Source organism: Pezoporus occidentalis, unplaced genomic scaffold (assembly GCF_034315485.1).
Source record: "Pezoporus occidentalis ecotype Australia unplaced genomic scaffold, CSIRO_AGI_Poc_V1 ctg159, whole genome shotgun sequence".
NCBI lineage: Eukaryota > Metazoa > Chordata > Aves > Psittaciformes > Psittacidae > Pezoporus > Pezoporus occidentalis.
In genome coordinates this window covers 2,488,181-2,503,155 of record NW_026913415.1, presented here as the reverse complement: position 1 = coordinate 2,503,155, position 14,975 = coordinate 2,488,181, and the positions used below count along the sequence as shown (strand labels likewise).

Sequence of the window (14,975 nt, the reverse complement as noted above, 5' to 3'; positions counted from 1 at the left end):
CACTTTGAAGTTAACAGAGGTATTTGAATACGATTTCAAGTTTTTCCCTTACTTAAATCCACATTCCAAAATCCAACCACGTCTAGAACAGAAGAAGAAAGGATAATCTTTGCATCTAGGTCTTAGATGCACGTAACTGTTAATGTAGCAGCTTAAAATGGTTACATGTGATAACAGCAAACTGAGGAGAATATATCAAAATGGAAGCCTATCTAAGTAAAACTACTGTAAATCCATTTATTCTTCAAGTGTATAAATGACGTGCATTAAAGTAAATAAAGGGTTATCCAAGGCAGGCAGTGATTTATAAAGCTAACATGTAGAAATGTCAAAAAGTTATAGTAAAGACCAGACAGACAACTTCCCTTCCTAGAAATAACTGTTAAGGAACTGCTGTTTGTGCTGCTGGACAACTGCTCTCATGCTCACAGTTTCCCAGGAACAGATTTACATTTGCAGGCATCATGGAGAAGAAGTTGTTTTGAACATGACCTTCTAACATTGACTCCTTTGTGAGTCAACTGAAAGAACAGCTCCAACGAGATGTCTGCAAGGCTGTATGCGATTTGTCATACAAAAATGTCGTCCTTTTGGTGAGGGAAGGGGGGATGTTTCGTGAAGTCAGAAAGTTCAGCACATAAAGAAGTATATAGTATATATAGTATATAGTATGACTCATATTCTGATTTAAAAATAGCTTCACTCATACTCTCACAAGTTACAATAGCGATGCATTTGCTGTGCACTCGGTTAAAAATACAGAACAGACATGAGAGCCTTTGGTTTATTGTTTTTTTTCCTGCACCCATACCAAAATGATCTTAAAGTTTACTATCTGACTGACGCATTGTGCGCTGGGAAGTGTCTAGATTGTATTTGGACACAGGCTTACCACCAAGAGAAGATGATTTCCTATGCTTTCCCTTTTGCCAAGCTTCTGATTTTTTTCCTTATATGCAGGACACAATGACCTTTTGGTTTTGCTGGATTTATTGTCCCAGTTGTTTGTATTTCCTCTTCCTTCTCTCTTCAGTCATCTTGGCATATGAATGTATTGTTAATAAAATTGCTCTTTGCACATCTACATTGAATCTGTCATTTGGAGGCTATTACAGTTGTTTAGGCACTGAAATGTATAATCTAATACACTTGTCAACCCTTGAGGTGTGCAGGAAAGGGGGCTTTTGGGGTGTTGGTAATGCATTAGATAAAGAAGACAAAGCATCTTCAGTACTATTTCAGAAACGAGCCAAATCTTACTTCTGTTTTGAGTGCTTATAGAATTGCTTTGTCTAAACATGCTCAAATAGTATGATCTTATTCACATTTTGTGAGTGTGATTTATATACATACTGATAGGAAATTTGACATTTAAACCAATAAAAAATACTAGACTTCAGTATTAGATTTTTAATAGAAAGCCATTTCTTATTAGGGCAGGAAATTGCAATAACACATTTACTGATTTATGGCAGTATTTTACTCTCAGATCCTCAAAACGAACATTCGTAACTCTTCACAGTTAATAGAATTTGAGGTTAACTGGGGAGCAGAACATCGCTATCGCCAAGGAAGAGACAGGACAGCCTAGCAGACAACCTCCATTAACTGAGGGCTCTGCTTAAAGCTGGCAAAAATTGTTTCTGGAAATGCAGGTGGGGTAATATCCCTTCTTGCTATTTGAAAGGGGAGTTCCAGCAATACACGAATATTGGACAGAGAAATAACAAATCTAGCAGCAGTCTCACATAAATCTCAGTTAATCACACAGGGTTGATTAATTTGACCTTGTTGGGCTCAGGATCAGAGCAATCCCAGTTTCACATGACAGCTCCTGGGGAGGCCCCTGCTCATTTACTTGATGTATCTTTAGTTTGTCTGTGTGGTCAATGAGGCCGAATTTGTTTTACTGCTTTCTTCTCTGTTACGTGCGCTGAACACTTACGAACGTTTGTATTGATCCACCCTCTCACAAAGCAGTGCTTCCCTTCAGCTCTCCCTTGTAAGCGGTATTTGCGAGTTGGGGCCACAAGCAAGAGAAACGTGTGTTCCTTTTCGGCGTAAAGCTTTTACACCGCTCGTTCCTGCGCATCCTCCCTCGTGCCGGGTTCCTCGGTGCTTGCCTCAAGTCCTGGTGACAGTCACTCGGGGCTGCCAGGCTGCCCTGAAGCAGGGAAGTGATCCGTACACGCCGGCAGGGGCTGGTACCTCCCGCTGACAGAGCACGCCAGGTTGGGACCGAGGGGCGCCCGACCTCCCGCTCCTCACCGAGCGGCACGTTCCCGCTCCGTGTCGCTCAGGCGGCACCCGGGGCCCGCCCTCCGCGGCCCCTCTCCCCGCCCCTCGCCGCGGGTACCCTGCTCGGCGAGCGAGATGCGGCTGCGGCCGGTGGTGCTGGTGCTGGCGCTGGGCCCGGCTCTGGCCCTGGCCGCGGCGCACGAACAGCACCGCGCCGACTACGACCGGGAGGCGCTGCTCGGAGGACAGGTGGGGGCCCGGCCCGCGGGAGGGCGGGCGGGCGGCGGGAGCGGGCGCGGGAGGCCTTGGGGCGGGCCTTGGGGCGGGCAGGGCCCGCGGTGACGCGCGGTTCCTCTGCCGCAGGACGAGGCGGACGAGTACGCGCGGCTCAGCCCGGAAGAGCAGCAGCGGCGGCTGAGGGCCATCGTGAAGAAGATCGACTCGGATGGGGACGGCCTCCTCAGCAAGGGTAACGGCGGCCCCGGGCGGCACATGGCGGGGTTGAACCGGGCCGGGACCGGGCTTTGTCCGCGCTCCGTGTCCGGCCCGGTGCCCTCAGGAGGAAAAGACACGGTGTGCCCGTGACACAGCCGGTGACAGCTGTGCTGTGCTTCACCCCCGTGAAACACCCAACAGCCCTCCAGCTCAGTGCGGTGGGAACACTGGCCAAGGATGTAGGCACAGATACATGCACAGAGGATGCCTCAGTCCCTCGCACTGCTCTCGTAGGCGGTGAAAGCAGCCCAGGAGAGCACACAGGACTGGGTTAGTGTGGCTCAGAGAACAATACCAAGTTAAAAGTGCCAGCTTTGTGCTCGTACCTGCTTCTTGCGCATCTGAAGCCACTTTGAATCGCGTGGATTTCTGTGTTTGAAATTTGTACATGCGTTTCAGTACCTGGTGACACTGAGGGATCATATATTCATTCCATCACAATGTAGTGTCAGGTGTCTCTTCCCAGACAGGTTTTTATCAGTCAGACCCCTGAACTGCACAGTAACTCTGGCCCTTCCTTTCAGTACATCGTTCTGACACTTTTTATTTAAAAAGTGACTGTGAAAATGGATTTTTGGTGTTTTGCTGTGACTTTGACAAAAATCCAGAGTCTCTCAAGTGCACACACACAGAACAAGTAGAATCCTTGTTCAAACGCTGGAACAGTGATCTTTCATGAACATGATATTAAACATGCAGGAAGCTTTCTAGGTGAGAGGATAAAATACGGTTTTAAAGACAAGATCAGCTACATCTCTTGATGTCTTTCACTTCATATGCTGAAACTGATCAACGGCACTCTTACTTCAGTGTTGCAGCCTCTGACTGGGTAGAGGTGAGGCAGTACATAACTTCAGTGGGCTAGCTTATCCCTGTAACAAGCAACAGGCAGTTCACAATGGGAAGGCTGTAAGGGAAGAGGTCTATTTAAAGTGTAGGAATTCCACCCATCCTCCATGCTCATCTTGTTCTCAGTCCAATGGAAGCTTGCCTTCCCCTCACTTCCCAAAAGAAAACTTGCAGTGAAACGCATTTTTGCACTAAGGAGTTTATAGTATTGAAGCTTTTTCGGCTCATTTGTTTCTCAGTGTATTGTAAAACATGCCTTGAGAATTTCTCATTAGTGGTGTTTCGGGTTAATGGCACTGGACATGACATGTTCGCATGGCTGTGCCTCTTGCCTTAAATGCTGGGAATAAAACCATGCTCTAAATTAGATGTTGTCCATCTTTAAGCCGTGTTGCAGGTTCTTGTGAGGCAGTGCTGGTTTTGTGCACAAGCTTCAGCACAGGCCCTGACATGCACGCCTCTGCACGCTCAATCAATTCACAGATTCTGTTACAAAACTGGTTCCTTTGCTAATAGAAATTCAGAGTGTATTTTTAAAAATCTCTTGCTGCTTTTCAAAGACATTTAAATAAACCTGGTAAAGTTGTATGGAAACTTTGACGCTTCTGTCAAGAAGGACAATAAGAGATTTTGGTATCTAAAAACTGCTATAAGATTTTTCTTAAGTAGAATTGGGGGGGGGTACTCTAGTAGTCATCAGGGCTCTTCGGAGCAGGATAGCAGTTGAGTTGAGTTAGCTGTATGCTAATGCAGCAATTGCTAATTGCTAATGCAACCTTGCAATGCAGAGGAAGTTGTCTACCCCTTCCAGGTACATGAGGGACAATGTTCTTCCCATCTTCTTTAAAGGAAGCAACTTTAATGTGTTTTGTGAATTCATCTATATATTAAGCTTTATTTTCACAACATTTCTATGAAAATAAGTAGCTTAAAAGCATTGCCAAAATACATAAGGCCTGATTTTGCCTTAAGGGAAAATATCTGTCAATATTTTATTTTGGGTAACGAAGACCACAGCAGTGAATCTAGTTTTATGGCAGTTGGTGGAGTTTTCAGAGGAAACCCAAGATTGATGGGAACAATGATCTCTTGGGGTACCAAGTTATGTTTAGAGCTGTGTGTTTAAACCATATTCAGCATCATTTCCATAAAGCTCTGAAGACAAAAGAATAATTAAAAGCTGAAAGGAGTGACAGTGTTGATTGGCTTTGGATTTGAAAGGCATGGCCACAGCATCACTGCAAGCTGACATTTCTGTCAGCAGTCACCAAAAGGGTCAGGCTGCTGCTTCCCTTGTCCAGGTCCCAGTGAGCTCAACAGGGGCACTTTCTCTTAGCTGAGAACTAAGAAGTTTTCAGTGATGCACTCTGCTTTGCAGCTCTATGAACACTACCTGTAATCATTTTTTCCTGCCATTCCCCAGGTGTATCACACTTTTCCTGGCAGCACCTATAAAGGCTGTATTAAAGCCACCGTGTAACTCTAGCCTAAGGGTATCAATGGGGAAATAGTACTACTAAAGTAAAACTGAAGCTGTGATCTATTCTCTCATTCAGTTAACTTGGAAAAGAAAGCCATAGCATAAACAGATTGTTTTGCTTTAAATAACCTCTTCCCTATATGCTTACATCTGATTTGCAGAGTCTGTTCCAGACTGAGCAGACCTGTGGTGTCTTTTGCAGTTTTTATAGTGCAGATGATCCTGATTTTTTACATTTTAGTATTTTTTAATGATTTTCACAGATGAGCTGAGCTCCTGGATACAGCAGTCTTTTAAACATTATGTTACACAAGAAGCTAAGCAACACTTCAACGACTATGACAAAGATGGTGATGGATTACTGTCTTGGAAGGAGTATAATATGCAAATGTATGATCGTGAAATTGATTTTGATGAGAACTCTGTCCTGGAGGATCAGGAGGAAGAATCATTTCGACAGGTAAAATGTTTCAGCATCAGTTTCTATAAGCTGCTGGTAAAAGGCAGCGATGTTTGTTTATGGTGATGGAACAAGATGGGTAGAGAAACCGTGGCAGCTGGCACATTGTTTTAACACTTTCATCCATCTGAGATAGGGGAGTAATTAAAGGAGAGTAATGGAGTATTAAAGCTGCTACCAACAAAATGAAGATAGAATGAAATCGTACCTCCGGAGTATATTTTGCTAGCTGAATGGAGTGTAAGTCTATTGACAGTCTTATCACAGAGCACAGCCTCCAGCCATCTTCTTAAAGCAAGATGGCAACCTGGTAGGCTGGGTCTGTAGCCTAGCCTGTGTCCTGCCTTCAGCAGGGGCCAGTACCACTGGTGTTGGAGGTAAATGAACCCTTATATTCCTTAACCCCCTTTATTGCACTGTTCTACCCACCTTTCCAGGTATTTCTCAAGCACCCAGTGTAGGGTATCAGTGTTGCTGCTTCAACGCTTTCTGTCCATTAGAGACCCACAGAGAAAGCAATAGCAATTCAGACATCGATATTCGGACATTGACTCCAAACCGATCAATAAAACTGGATGTATATGGACTAATCTCATTTGCGAGAGCAGATGCTTAAGAGTGGAAACAGAGAGGCAGGGAGGAAAGGTTCACCAAGAATCACCGCACAGCAAAACTTGTTTCCTTTCAAGTTACACATTTATAGGCATACCTAAATATTTCCCAGAAAGGGAATAAGCGAGTTTTAGGCTATTCTGGCCTGAATTTTGGTTTGGTTTTAGAGTTTTTGGTTTGTTAGGGGTTTGGTTTTGTTTACTTGTTTGTTTTTTCCCTGTAAAGATTACTTTGTTTTTAGTATAGGAGATAATATAGGATGTTGGCAGAAGTGAAACTAAAATGTACAATGGACAGGGAGGAAACAAACTGTAAAGCTTTGGCGGTCACTTCACTGAATAATTACATAGCTTATAAATAAAACAAGACTTCAGGTGGAACTAGCAGTCAAAATATTGATCCCATGTTTGAGATGCTGCAGTGATGTCTGTGCTGAGCTAGAGCTCCTACTCTTACACTGTGACTGCTTTCTAGGTTTTCGTGCTTGCTGATTTCTTCAACATATATTGTAAAGACCAAAACTGGCAGATTTGTACAAGCATCGTGTGTCAGCCACCTTCAGCCTTTTCCTTACAGTTGGAAAGATCCTGCTGTAAGCAAAACGTAAAGGTTACAGAGCATGGTATTGATTTAGCATTGGCATCAAGTAGACATATAAATTTACCAGAAGGTGGCAGCCTTGTCCATCACTGCTCAGAAAAGCCCACTGAAAACCACACTTTTTCCCTCAATAGCTAAAGTTTACGCTGCAGTTCAGTAGTTCCTGTGGTCAGTCCGTCTGAATTGCCTTCCTTTATAAACCCCAGCTAAGGACAGCTTTTGTTGAGGAGTACATTTAGTTCTTTTGTAGAATAGTTCAGGTGTTACAGTTATACTTTATTCCTTACATCTTATGCTCTGTATTACTCAGGTTAGCCTGATTTTGAGAGAAGTGTCTATTAAACAAGGTATAAACTAGGAAGCACAATTTCAGATGGTTATTTGTGGATATTATTTAGTTTTGAAGAGTGTGCTGATACCTGTAATTAGAACAGGTTAGAGAAGTGACTTTGCTTTGAAATACTTTGAGATGTAATGACAAGAGTCTTGTGTTAAAGGAAGCAGTCTGATGCTTCAGCACTTAAAATGGCTTCAGAAAAGACATTTTACATATATGGTATTTCAGGACCTTCTTAGAACTACAGACAGCCCTTGATATAAATGAGATATAGATCCAGAAGGTTAAGTGTCCTTTAAAATGTAAATTCTGGAATTTGCAGTGGCTACCATTAATGGTAATCATTGTACTCCACTAGTCCAGTTTGGGAATTGGTGACTTTTAGAAGAGGAAGCAGATATAAAGACAAGGGTTGGTCTTTTCATTATCTCCCTTTTGTGTTTTCGAAGTCCTGACTGAGAGTGTGTTTTAAATGTTTCCTTAAATTGGAATAAAGGAAGTTTTTATGCACTTCTTAGAATAAAACTACTTCAGTTAATAGTGCTCTTCTTGTTGCTCTGGATGAGCTCTTTTTAGTGAAAATACAGCATCAGTAGAACACGAGTAGATGATGTGAAATAATTAATATTCTAATGAGCTCACAGCCGGCTATTATGATGTTGTTTTTCCTTTTCATTAAGTACTCTAACTAAATCTATTTTCTAAGCTTCATTTAAAGGAGAAAAAGCGTTTTGAGAAGGCTAATAGAGACAATGTTCCTGATCTAAATGTGGATGAATTTGTTGCTTTTGAACATCCTGAAGAAGTGGAGTATATGACGGTAAGATTCAGGGGAGTATCTTTACCAGCCTGCATCTTTAGATGCAACATCTCTTTAGTGCATGTGCTCAGTCCCAATACTCCAGGAAGTGTGTTTTTGAGCAGTTACGTGTATGGCTTTTACAGACCAAATCAACACTCAGCTAATGTGTGGTGCCTTCAGTTTCATGCCTAGTTCAGAGTTCAGTTCAAGCTAGGGAGATTCACAGGAAAGATTTCTTTGCAAAGGAAAACTGCAAATTAGTGAATACATCACATGAAAGGTGGACTGAGAGGACACAGCTTTGCACAAATCCATGTTTCTCAGCTATTTGTGTAGTTCTGAATTATGCTGCAGGATTCCAGCTCTGTGGACACCTTCCAGATCTGGTTTCCATAAAACCTGGCAGCCCAAACTCTTAAGAACACATCTGCCTTGATGCACAGGAACCAGTTACTGGACTAGTCTGTGGAAAACAGAGAAGCAGATTTGCCATGAGGGAGTCATTCCTTTAAAGAACACCTCACTGCTCTGAAGTCATTTATTGCTGTTTCTCTTGATTACAAGTTGCTTCTTTTTCACAAATTGATTATTTTGCTTTTCCTGTGTATGCAAAAGGACTTTGTCATTCAGGAGGCTTTAGAAGAACATGATAAAGATGGTGATGGATTTGTTAGCCTGGAAGAATTCCTTGGTGATTACAGAAGAGACCCAAGTAAGGAAAAGGGGGGTGGGGAGGGGGGTAGGGTGCAGGCAGGAAACGAGGAGCTAACAGAAGGTTTTGGAATGGGATAAATTGCATGCACCTTTATTTTCAGCTCTTTATGTCTCCACCTACAGATTCTGAGTAACATTATCCTGTCTTTTAGAATAATTTAGTTTCCTGATACTGGGCACAGTGGCTCATTATTTCACTCTGCCCTGTATGTGCTGAGCAGTAGTTTGCATATAGCCCATTCCACTCTTTTCCTTGCAAGTTACTTCGTGTAACTGAAAGCCCATTCCTCAGCACTAGGTACGCAGCTGAAGTAAGGCATGGTTTTGGTAACTGAACTGAAACCAGCCAGCAGGAATGAAAGGTTAAACTTCCCTGGTCTTTATCAGCTTAAGAAGGCAGCTGTGAGCCCTGCTTTAGGAGGACTGAAGCTATGTTTTGAGAGAGGTGGAGGGGAAGTGTAAAGAGCCCAGTCACTGGACCAGATACCAAAAGCCTGTCTGCTTTCACTTGTTTCCCTCACTCTTGCCCTTCCTTAAACTTGATCTATTCCTTCTTTAGCAAGAAAAAGGACACTTATCTGGTGTTAATCAGTCCTTTACCTATATTGCTAATAGATATATTATTTTCTATGCCGTATTTGATTTGCTACAAGATAGGGCAAATAACTCCTCCAGTTCCAAAAAGACCAAAAGCTTTAGGCATGTGGAAAGTCTGCTTGGTCCTATGGAGTGCTAGTTCCTAGGGGTGGACTAACATCCTAATTGGGGAAAATGTTTAAGCCACATGAGGATATGGAGAAACAGGGGAATAGGCAGTTTTTATTCACTCCAGTGAACTCTGGAATTTCACCTTTTGTAACTGTCTTTATTTGCCAGAGCCAGTAAAAAACAATAGATGTGTGATGCAAGTACAGAGTTCTTTTATCCTTTTTCCTGCTCAGACTTGAAAAAAGCGTTTCAAGTTGTTGGGAAGGAGTGAAATCGTTGCTAGGGCCCTTGCAGTAAGAGAGAAGGTGACAGCTTTGTCATTAACACATTTTAGCAAGAGTTCAGAATCGGCTATAACTGTAGAAACTACTTGAACTCTTCTCCAAACAGCCATCTCTCCTGCAGACAGTGTTCCTGCAGTGCACTTTAAAATGACTTAACAAACTACATGATGGGTCTGGTTTCATAACTGTCTTGTGGCTTTGGGCAACAGCGTGTGGTGAATTGTGACATTAAGGGATAATCTACTTGCAAAACTAGATGTTAGAAAGGAAGGAGAGAGACTTCACTCTTCTTGTGCTTTTATAACAGAAACCTAATTATAGTTGAACTGTTATTTACCTGCTTGTGATGCCAACTACTTTGGACTTTTATAAGGTTTAGGGAGTCTTAATTCCTGTTCTTGCTTGTCTGCAATGGTTATCAGATTGATGAATTGCTTATAAATTTCTCAAAGAGTTAGAGACAAGTTTAAGATTGCTGGTGAGGTGCAGGATGCAATACCAGTGCATAGGGTAAGTATGAACCAAGTCTACAAATAATGAACAGTGAATGAAATTGCTTTGGGTACATTCCAGGTATTTTAGAAAACAAACAAAAATGAGCCAGTAAACTAATTTGAAAGCCTCAGGCTTGAGCCTGAGCTAATCAAGAGCTTTGCCTCCTCTGTTACCTGTCACAGATGGACTTCCCTTGATGTTAAAGCAGGGGAACAGGCAGTAGAATGTTATTAAAAACTTCATATGGCCTTAGAATTTCATAATGCCACAAAATCCTGCCAAACACTGCCCACCAGCTTCCTGGGACACTTGTTGATTTAAAGCTTTTTCCTACTTTCCTCCATCTGTTATGAGCCCAGATGACCAATGTCTGCTGCCTGTGGTACTGCTCACATTGCTGCTGTGTGATACTCTCAACATGGCATCTGCAACACAATTGCTGCATGCTCATGGGAGAGAGTAATCTTAACTCAGGGTAAATACTGCATATATAAGATAGCGCTGTCATCCCACTTGAACTTCTTCCTACTGATGTGTCAGCTGTCACAATAAGTAGGAAACCATCTCCCTGGCAGCACACTCAATATAAAGTATGCTTTCTCCATTACCAATCTGGGTAAATGTGGAGATATTAAGATAAACAGTTCAGTTTATGGTAAACCTTGACTTTAATATCCTCTCAGTTCAATTGTAAATTTACAATGTTAATATTGCCTTAGCTTTACATTCTGTTCTATTGTACACAAGGAATTTTTTCATCTGTAGACAGCTGCATTTATTTAATCTCTCGGGACTGGTCGGTGAGGCTTGGCTTTATTCCCTGAAATCACTTTTGTGTTTTATGAGATTAACTGAACTTGAGAAAACTGAATATGAGAAAAAGTGAAAACATCTGCTTTGAGGTAAGGACCGGCTTTAAACTTGACAAATGTGTCTTACTAGCTGCAAGGGAAGATCCAGAATGGATACTTGTGGAGAAGGATCGGTTTGTGAATGACTACGACAAGGATAATGATGGAAAACTCGACCCTCAAGAGCTGTTGTCTTGGATAGTACCCAATAATCAGGGTATTGCCCAAGAGGAGGTATGTGTTTTAACTGCTGTTTAGATTTTAATTAATGCAATAGAATGATGAATGTATCACCACAAAATGATAGATGCATTTGGATTCATTATGTCTTAGTAGTTGAAGAAGAATGCTTAGGCACATCTTTGTCTATATTTTTAACCTTCTTTCAGTCTGGCAAAGAATGCAGGTCCTTTACCTGCTTTAGGCAAATCTGAAGTTCCTATTAATTACATGTGTGTAAATTAACAAAGTACTTTTCTACCTGTTTAAATAGCTTATCTGGTTTGACTTAAGGGTATGGTATTTTAGTCTGTTATTCTGTTGTAATTGTAGGTAAATCTAATGAGATACACAACTAAAAGCAGCTGTTGCCTACTGACAGCATCATTTTGAGAACAAAAATTGATTGTGATTCTTCTAACTGGATAAATCACTGTAATTTGTAGAACTAAAACCTTGTGTTTCATAAGTACAAGAAAATGGAAGTATTCTGTGATTCAAGATGCTGTGATGCAAACTTTGATGAGGAAGATTAAAATGGTTTAATCAGGGGTAGAATGCCATAATAGGTTGAAGTGGATTCTCATTTTAGCTGTCTTTATTTTGTCATAGCAGGCAGTAGAAGCACTGAGTGTTCCAGAACAATCTATTTGAATGAGCAGACTTTACAGTCACCAACTGCAGTGGAGAGGATTTCTGCCTTTCCCCTAATAACTTTTAAGCTGAATTTGAATCTCTCTCCTTTGCACTGGAGGATTTTGGTGATAGAATGGCAGGAACAGTCGGTCTTCCCATGCCTGCTAGAGGCAGGAGACACTTGATGTCTCACAGCACAGCCCATGTGCTGTGTTGGAGCATGTCATTGTTGAGGTCCCAGCTCTTCCTGCCTCGGCTCTTGGTGACAGAAAAAGCCGTGTGGTGAGCCAGCAGCACGGGCTCTCCCGTGCCTGACTTTGGAGGAGGTTAAGCTGTTAGAGTGCTCTGGTGGTGGTTTTGTTAATGTGGATCTTAAGCCTTTGCTTTTTTTAACATCTCACTCTTGAGGCTGCTTGGTTCTGATGTCACAGAAACAATACTGTTAGAACCGACATGAATTCTGTCCGGTGTCGAGTCTGGTCGTGCCTGTGTTAGTTTGCTTGGTTATTTTGGGGGGCTTTTCATCAGTTCTTCCCTATTCATTCAGATGCCAGCTTACAGCAAGGCTGTGCTGTAGGAATAGCCTGGTTCTGCAAGAAGTCATCGTTTTATTTGTTTCTATAATGTGCCTTTTTCCCTCTCTCTTCAGTTAATGTAAGGGCTTAGTGAAGTCACCTATCACAAAGAGAAGGCAGCACTGACTTAAATCATAAGCTGAATATTGCAGTGCCATTTTGGCATTTCAGGATGATTTGAGAAACCTGGTAGCTAAATAACATAAAAATAGAAAAATGATTGTACATTCCATTTGCAGGAGTGGATATGTGTTTACCAAGATGTTTGTCTTAATAATCTTTTAGCTTTCACCATGCAGAGTGCTTTTAGAATCTGCTTGGCTGACGTTAGTCCCTGTTATTTTCCTCAGTGCTTTTTGGTGATGTAGTCAGCTTAAATGTAAGTAATATTTAATGTTTTAAAAAAGTCACTAAGCACTTCCATTGAGCCAAACCAATCAGAAAATGTAGGAACGGAAGGATTCTCTAAATCCTCATATTCATAGATGTCTGGCAAATACAATTAATCCCATGTAATGCTAGGACTCCTCTATTTCTCAGAAATAATAGGCGCAAAAGCCGCTGTCCTGGCTTGTTAGCTTTGAGCTATGTAATGCTTGTCAATAAGCTACAAGTAAATTATTCTGGAATTGGGGTTTTTTTGACTGCTAAACTCCCCCCTTTTTTTGCTACCCAAAGCTGGAGTCCCTGTGCGTAGTTGGCTTAGCTTGTCCACGGTTGAAGGTCACCATCAACTACTTCCCAGTTAAATTTCCATCATGAATTATAGCTGTGGGGCATTTTCTTTTGCAAATGATAAATAGGGAATATCCAGCTGCAGATCTCTGTGGGCACATGTGATGGGAAAGTGGGGCTCCATGGGTTCAGGAAGGAAAAGATGGCTCAGCAAAGCAGACATCTCCAGAGCTGAAAGCAAGTGTGCCAACAGCTTAACCTCAAATCAAAGAGGCAAAGGGAAACAAATGGAGGAAAGAAAGGCTCTGTTCTGCATGCGAACCCATGTCTAGCTTGGTACTAGTAATGGTGGTGCGGCAGGACTTGGACAAAGCCATTCCAGAAGCATTATTTGTAAGTGCTCACCTCTATTAACTGTGCACATGGTATTCCATTTATTTTAAAGGCTCTTCACCTTATTGAAGAAATGGATTTGAATGATGATAAAAAGCTTTCTGAAGCAGAAATCCTCAAGAACCAGGATTTGTTTCTTAACAGCGAAGCAACGGATTATGGCAGGCAGCTTCATGATGAACGTTTCTACCACGAAGAACTTTAGGGTATTTATTTTGTAATCTGTTTTTCTTCCCTTTCTTTCATTTGGAGCTTTTGTTAAAAGCACCCATCAGCTCTGTTGCAAGCTTGATGCTGTAATTACAGTACACTAATGTTTGTGTAAATAATTTGCATTCACAATTTAATTGCCCTCCTGCAGACTTCCTTGGGCCTGTTCTAGCCTTCAGCATCCATCTGAAATACTTACTTGCAGAATTATACAGCACTGGGAAATAAGTTACTTCGGGGTAGTCCTGTGTTGTGAAGAGTTGTTCTACTGTACTGGAGAGAAATGGAGACTCTAAATGATTCTGAGAGAATGCAAACCAGTAACTGAGTGACTACTATGATTTCTAACCAATTTAGTTGGGGCGGGGAGTGGGGAAGATGGGGGGATCTTTATAGTCAGTATTAACTGTGTTTTACTTAATACCTTTGGAGAAACACTTAGATTAATGCCTCAATTGTTTTAAGAGGTTTCTACTTAATTTTCAATGGTTTCTATACTGTGTTTTATTGTATCATAAAACTTGCTATTTTTACATCTATAGACATTAATTGGTTTTGATGTACAATTTACAGCCTTAGCAATACAATGGTATTTTACAGTGTTAAAATCCTCTTTGTTTGTTGGATTAAAACTTCAAATATTCTGTCTGTCTGTGGTTTGTCCATTTATTACTTCCTGTGGGTCACCCAAAGCAACCCCTAAAACGTGAACAACGTCTGTAGTATACAGTGGCAACATTCTGAGCTTCTATAAACCAGAGACACGTCATCTCCTCCAGCTGCTAAAGAAGATTCAGAACAAGCAACGCGTGCATTTAGCATTTTCTGGACAAGTTTGCAAAAGCAATTGCCTTTGTTTTAATTTGCGATATATGGCACTTGAAAGCATCAAGGCATGGCGTATTTCTAGCAGTAACCTATCAGTTGAAAGCTCCACAATTACCATTCATAAAAGTGAGTACTGTCCCATTACGTGATTATTGAAAGAGTCTGAAAGGTTAATGGCACGACAGCTTCAATTTAGGAAAGAACAGAGATTTGCTTTTTATCTCCTAGGTGGTGACAGCAATGAGCTGAGTGTTCTAAACACAGACGGAGCCTCACAGCACAGCTTGCACGGGGCACATTAGGCGGTTTTAATTCCTAGATAACTAATTCCTGTAATGCTCCTGCAGTGTTCCTCTTGACTAATGTTATCCTTCCTCCCAACTCACTTTTTAGTGAGTAAAAGTAACTAGTTCTGCCTTGCTTTTTTCCCAGTATACCAGCTCTTCATTATTCTCGGAACAAGCAGGAAATCCCTTTTGACGTAGGCGTTGAAGTCTCACCGTTACAAGGCTGG

At 41.7% G+C, this 14,975-nt stretch overlaps 1 protein-coding gene across 2 annotated transcripts; it reads left to right on the top strand.

Moving 5' to 3' along the window:
* The first annotated feature begins 2,280 nt into the window (after window positions 1-2,280).
* RCN2 (reticulocalbin 2) lies at window positions 2,281-14,281 on the top strand. Of its 2 annotated transcripts, none has more exons than XM_062612235.1 (7): window positions 2,281-2,487; window positions 2,602-2,707; window positions 5,326-5,522; window positions 7,778-7,891; window positions 8,489-8,585; window positions 11,017-11,159; window positions 13,476-14,281. In XM_062612235.1, exons 1-7 carry the CDS (start codon window positions 2,374-2,376, stop codon window positions 13,626-13,628), a joined length of 924 nt encoding a protein of 307 aa, XP_062468219.1. In that variant the 5' UTR covers window positions 2,281-2,373; the 3' UTR covers window positions 13,629-14,281. The 2 variants fall into 2 exon arrangements, with proteins under 2 accessions (XP_062468219.1, XP_062468220.1); XM_062612236.1 differs by having other exon boundaries at window positions 2,284-2,487; window positions 7,790-7,891.
* The last annotated feature ends 694 nt before the right edge of the window (window positions 14,282-14,975 follow it).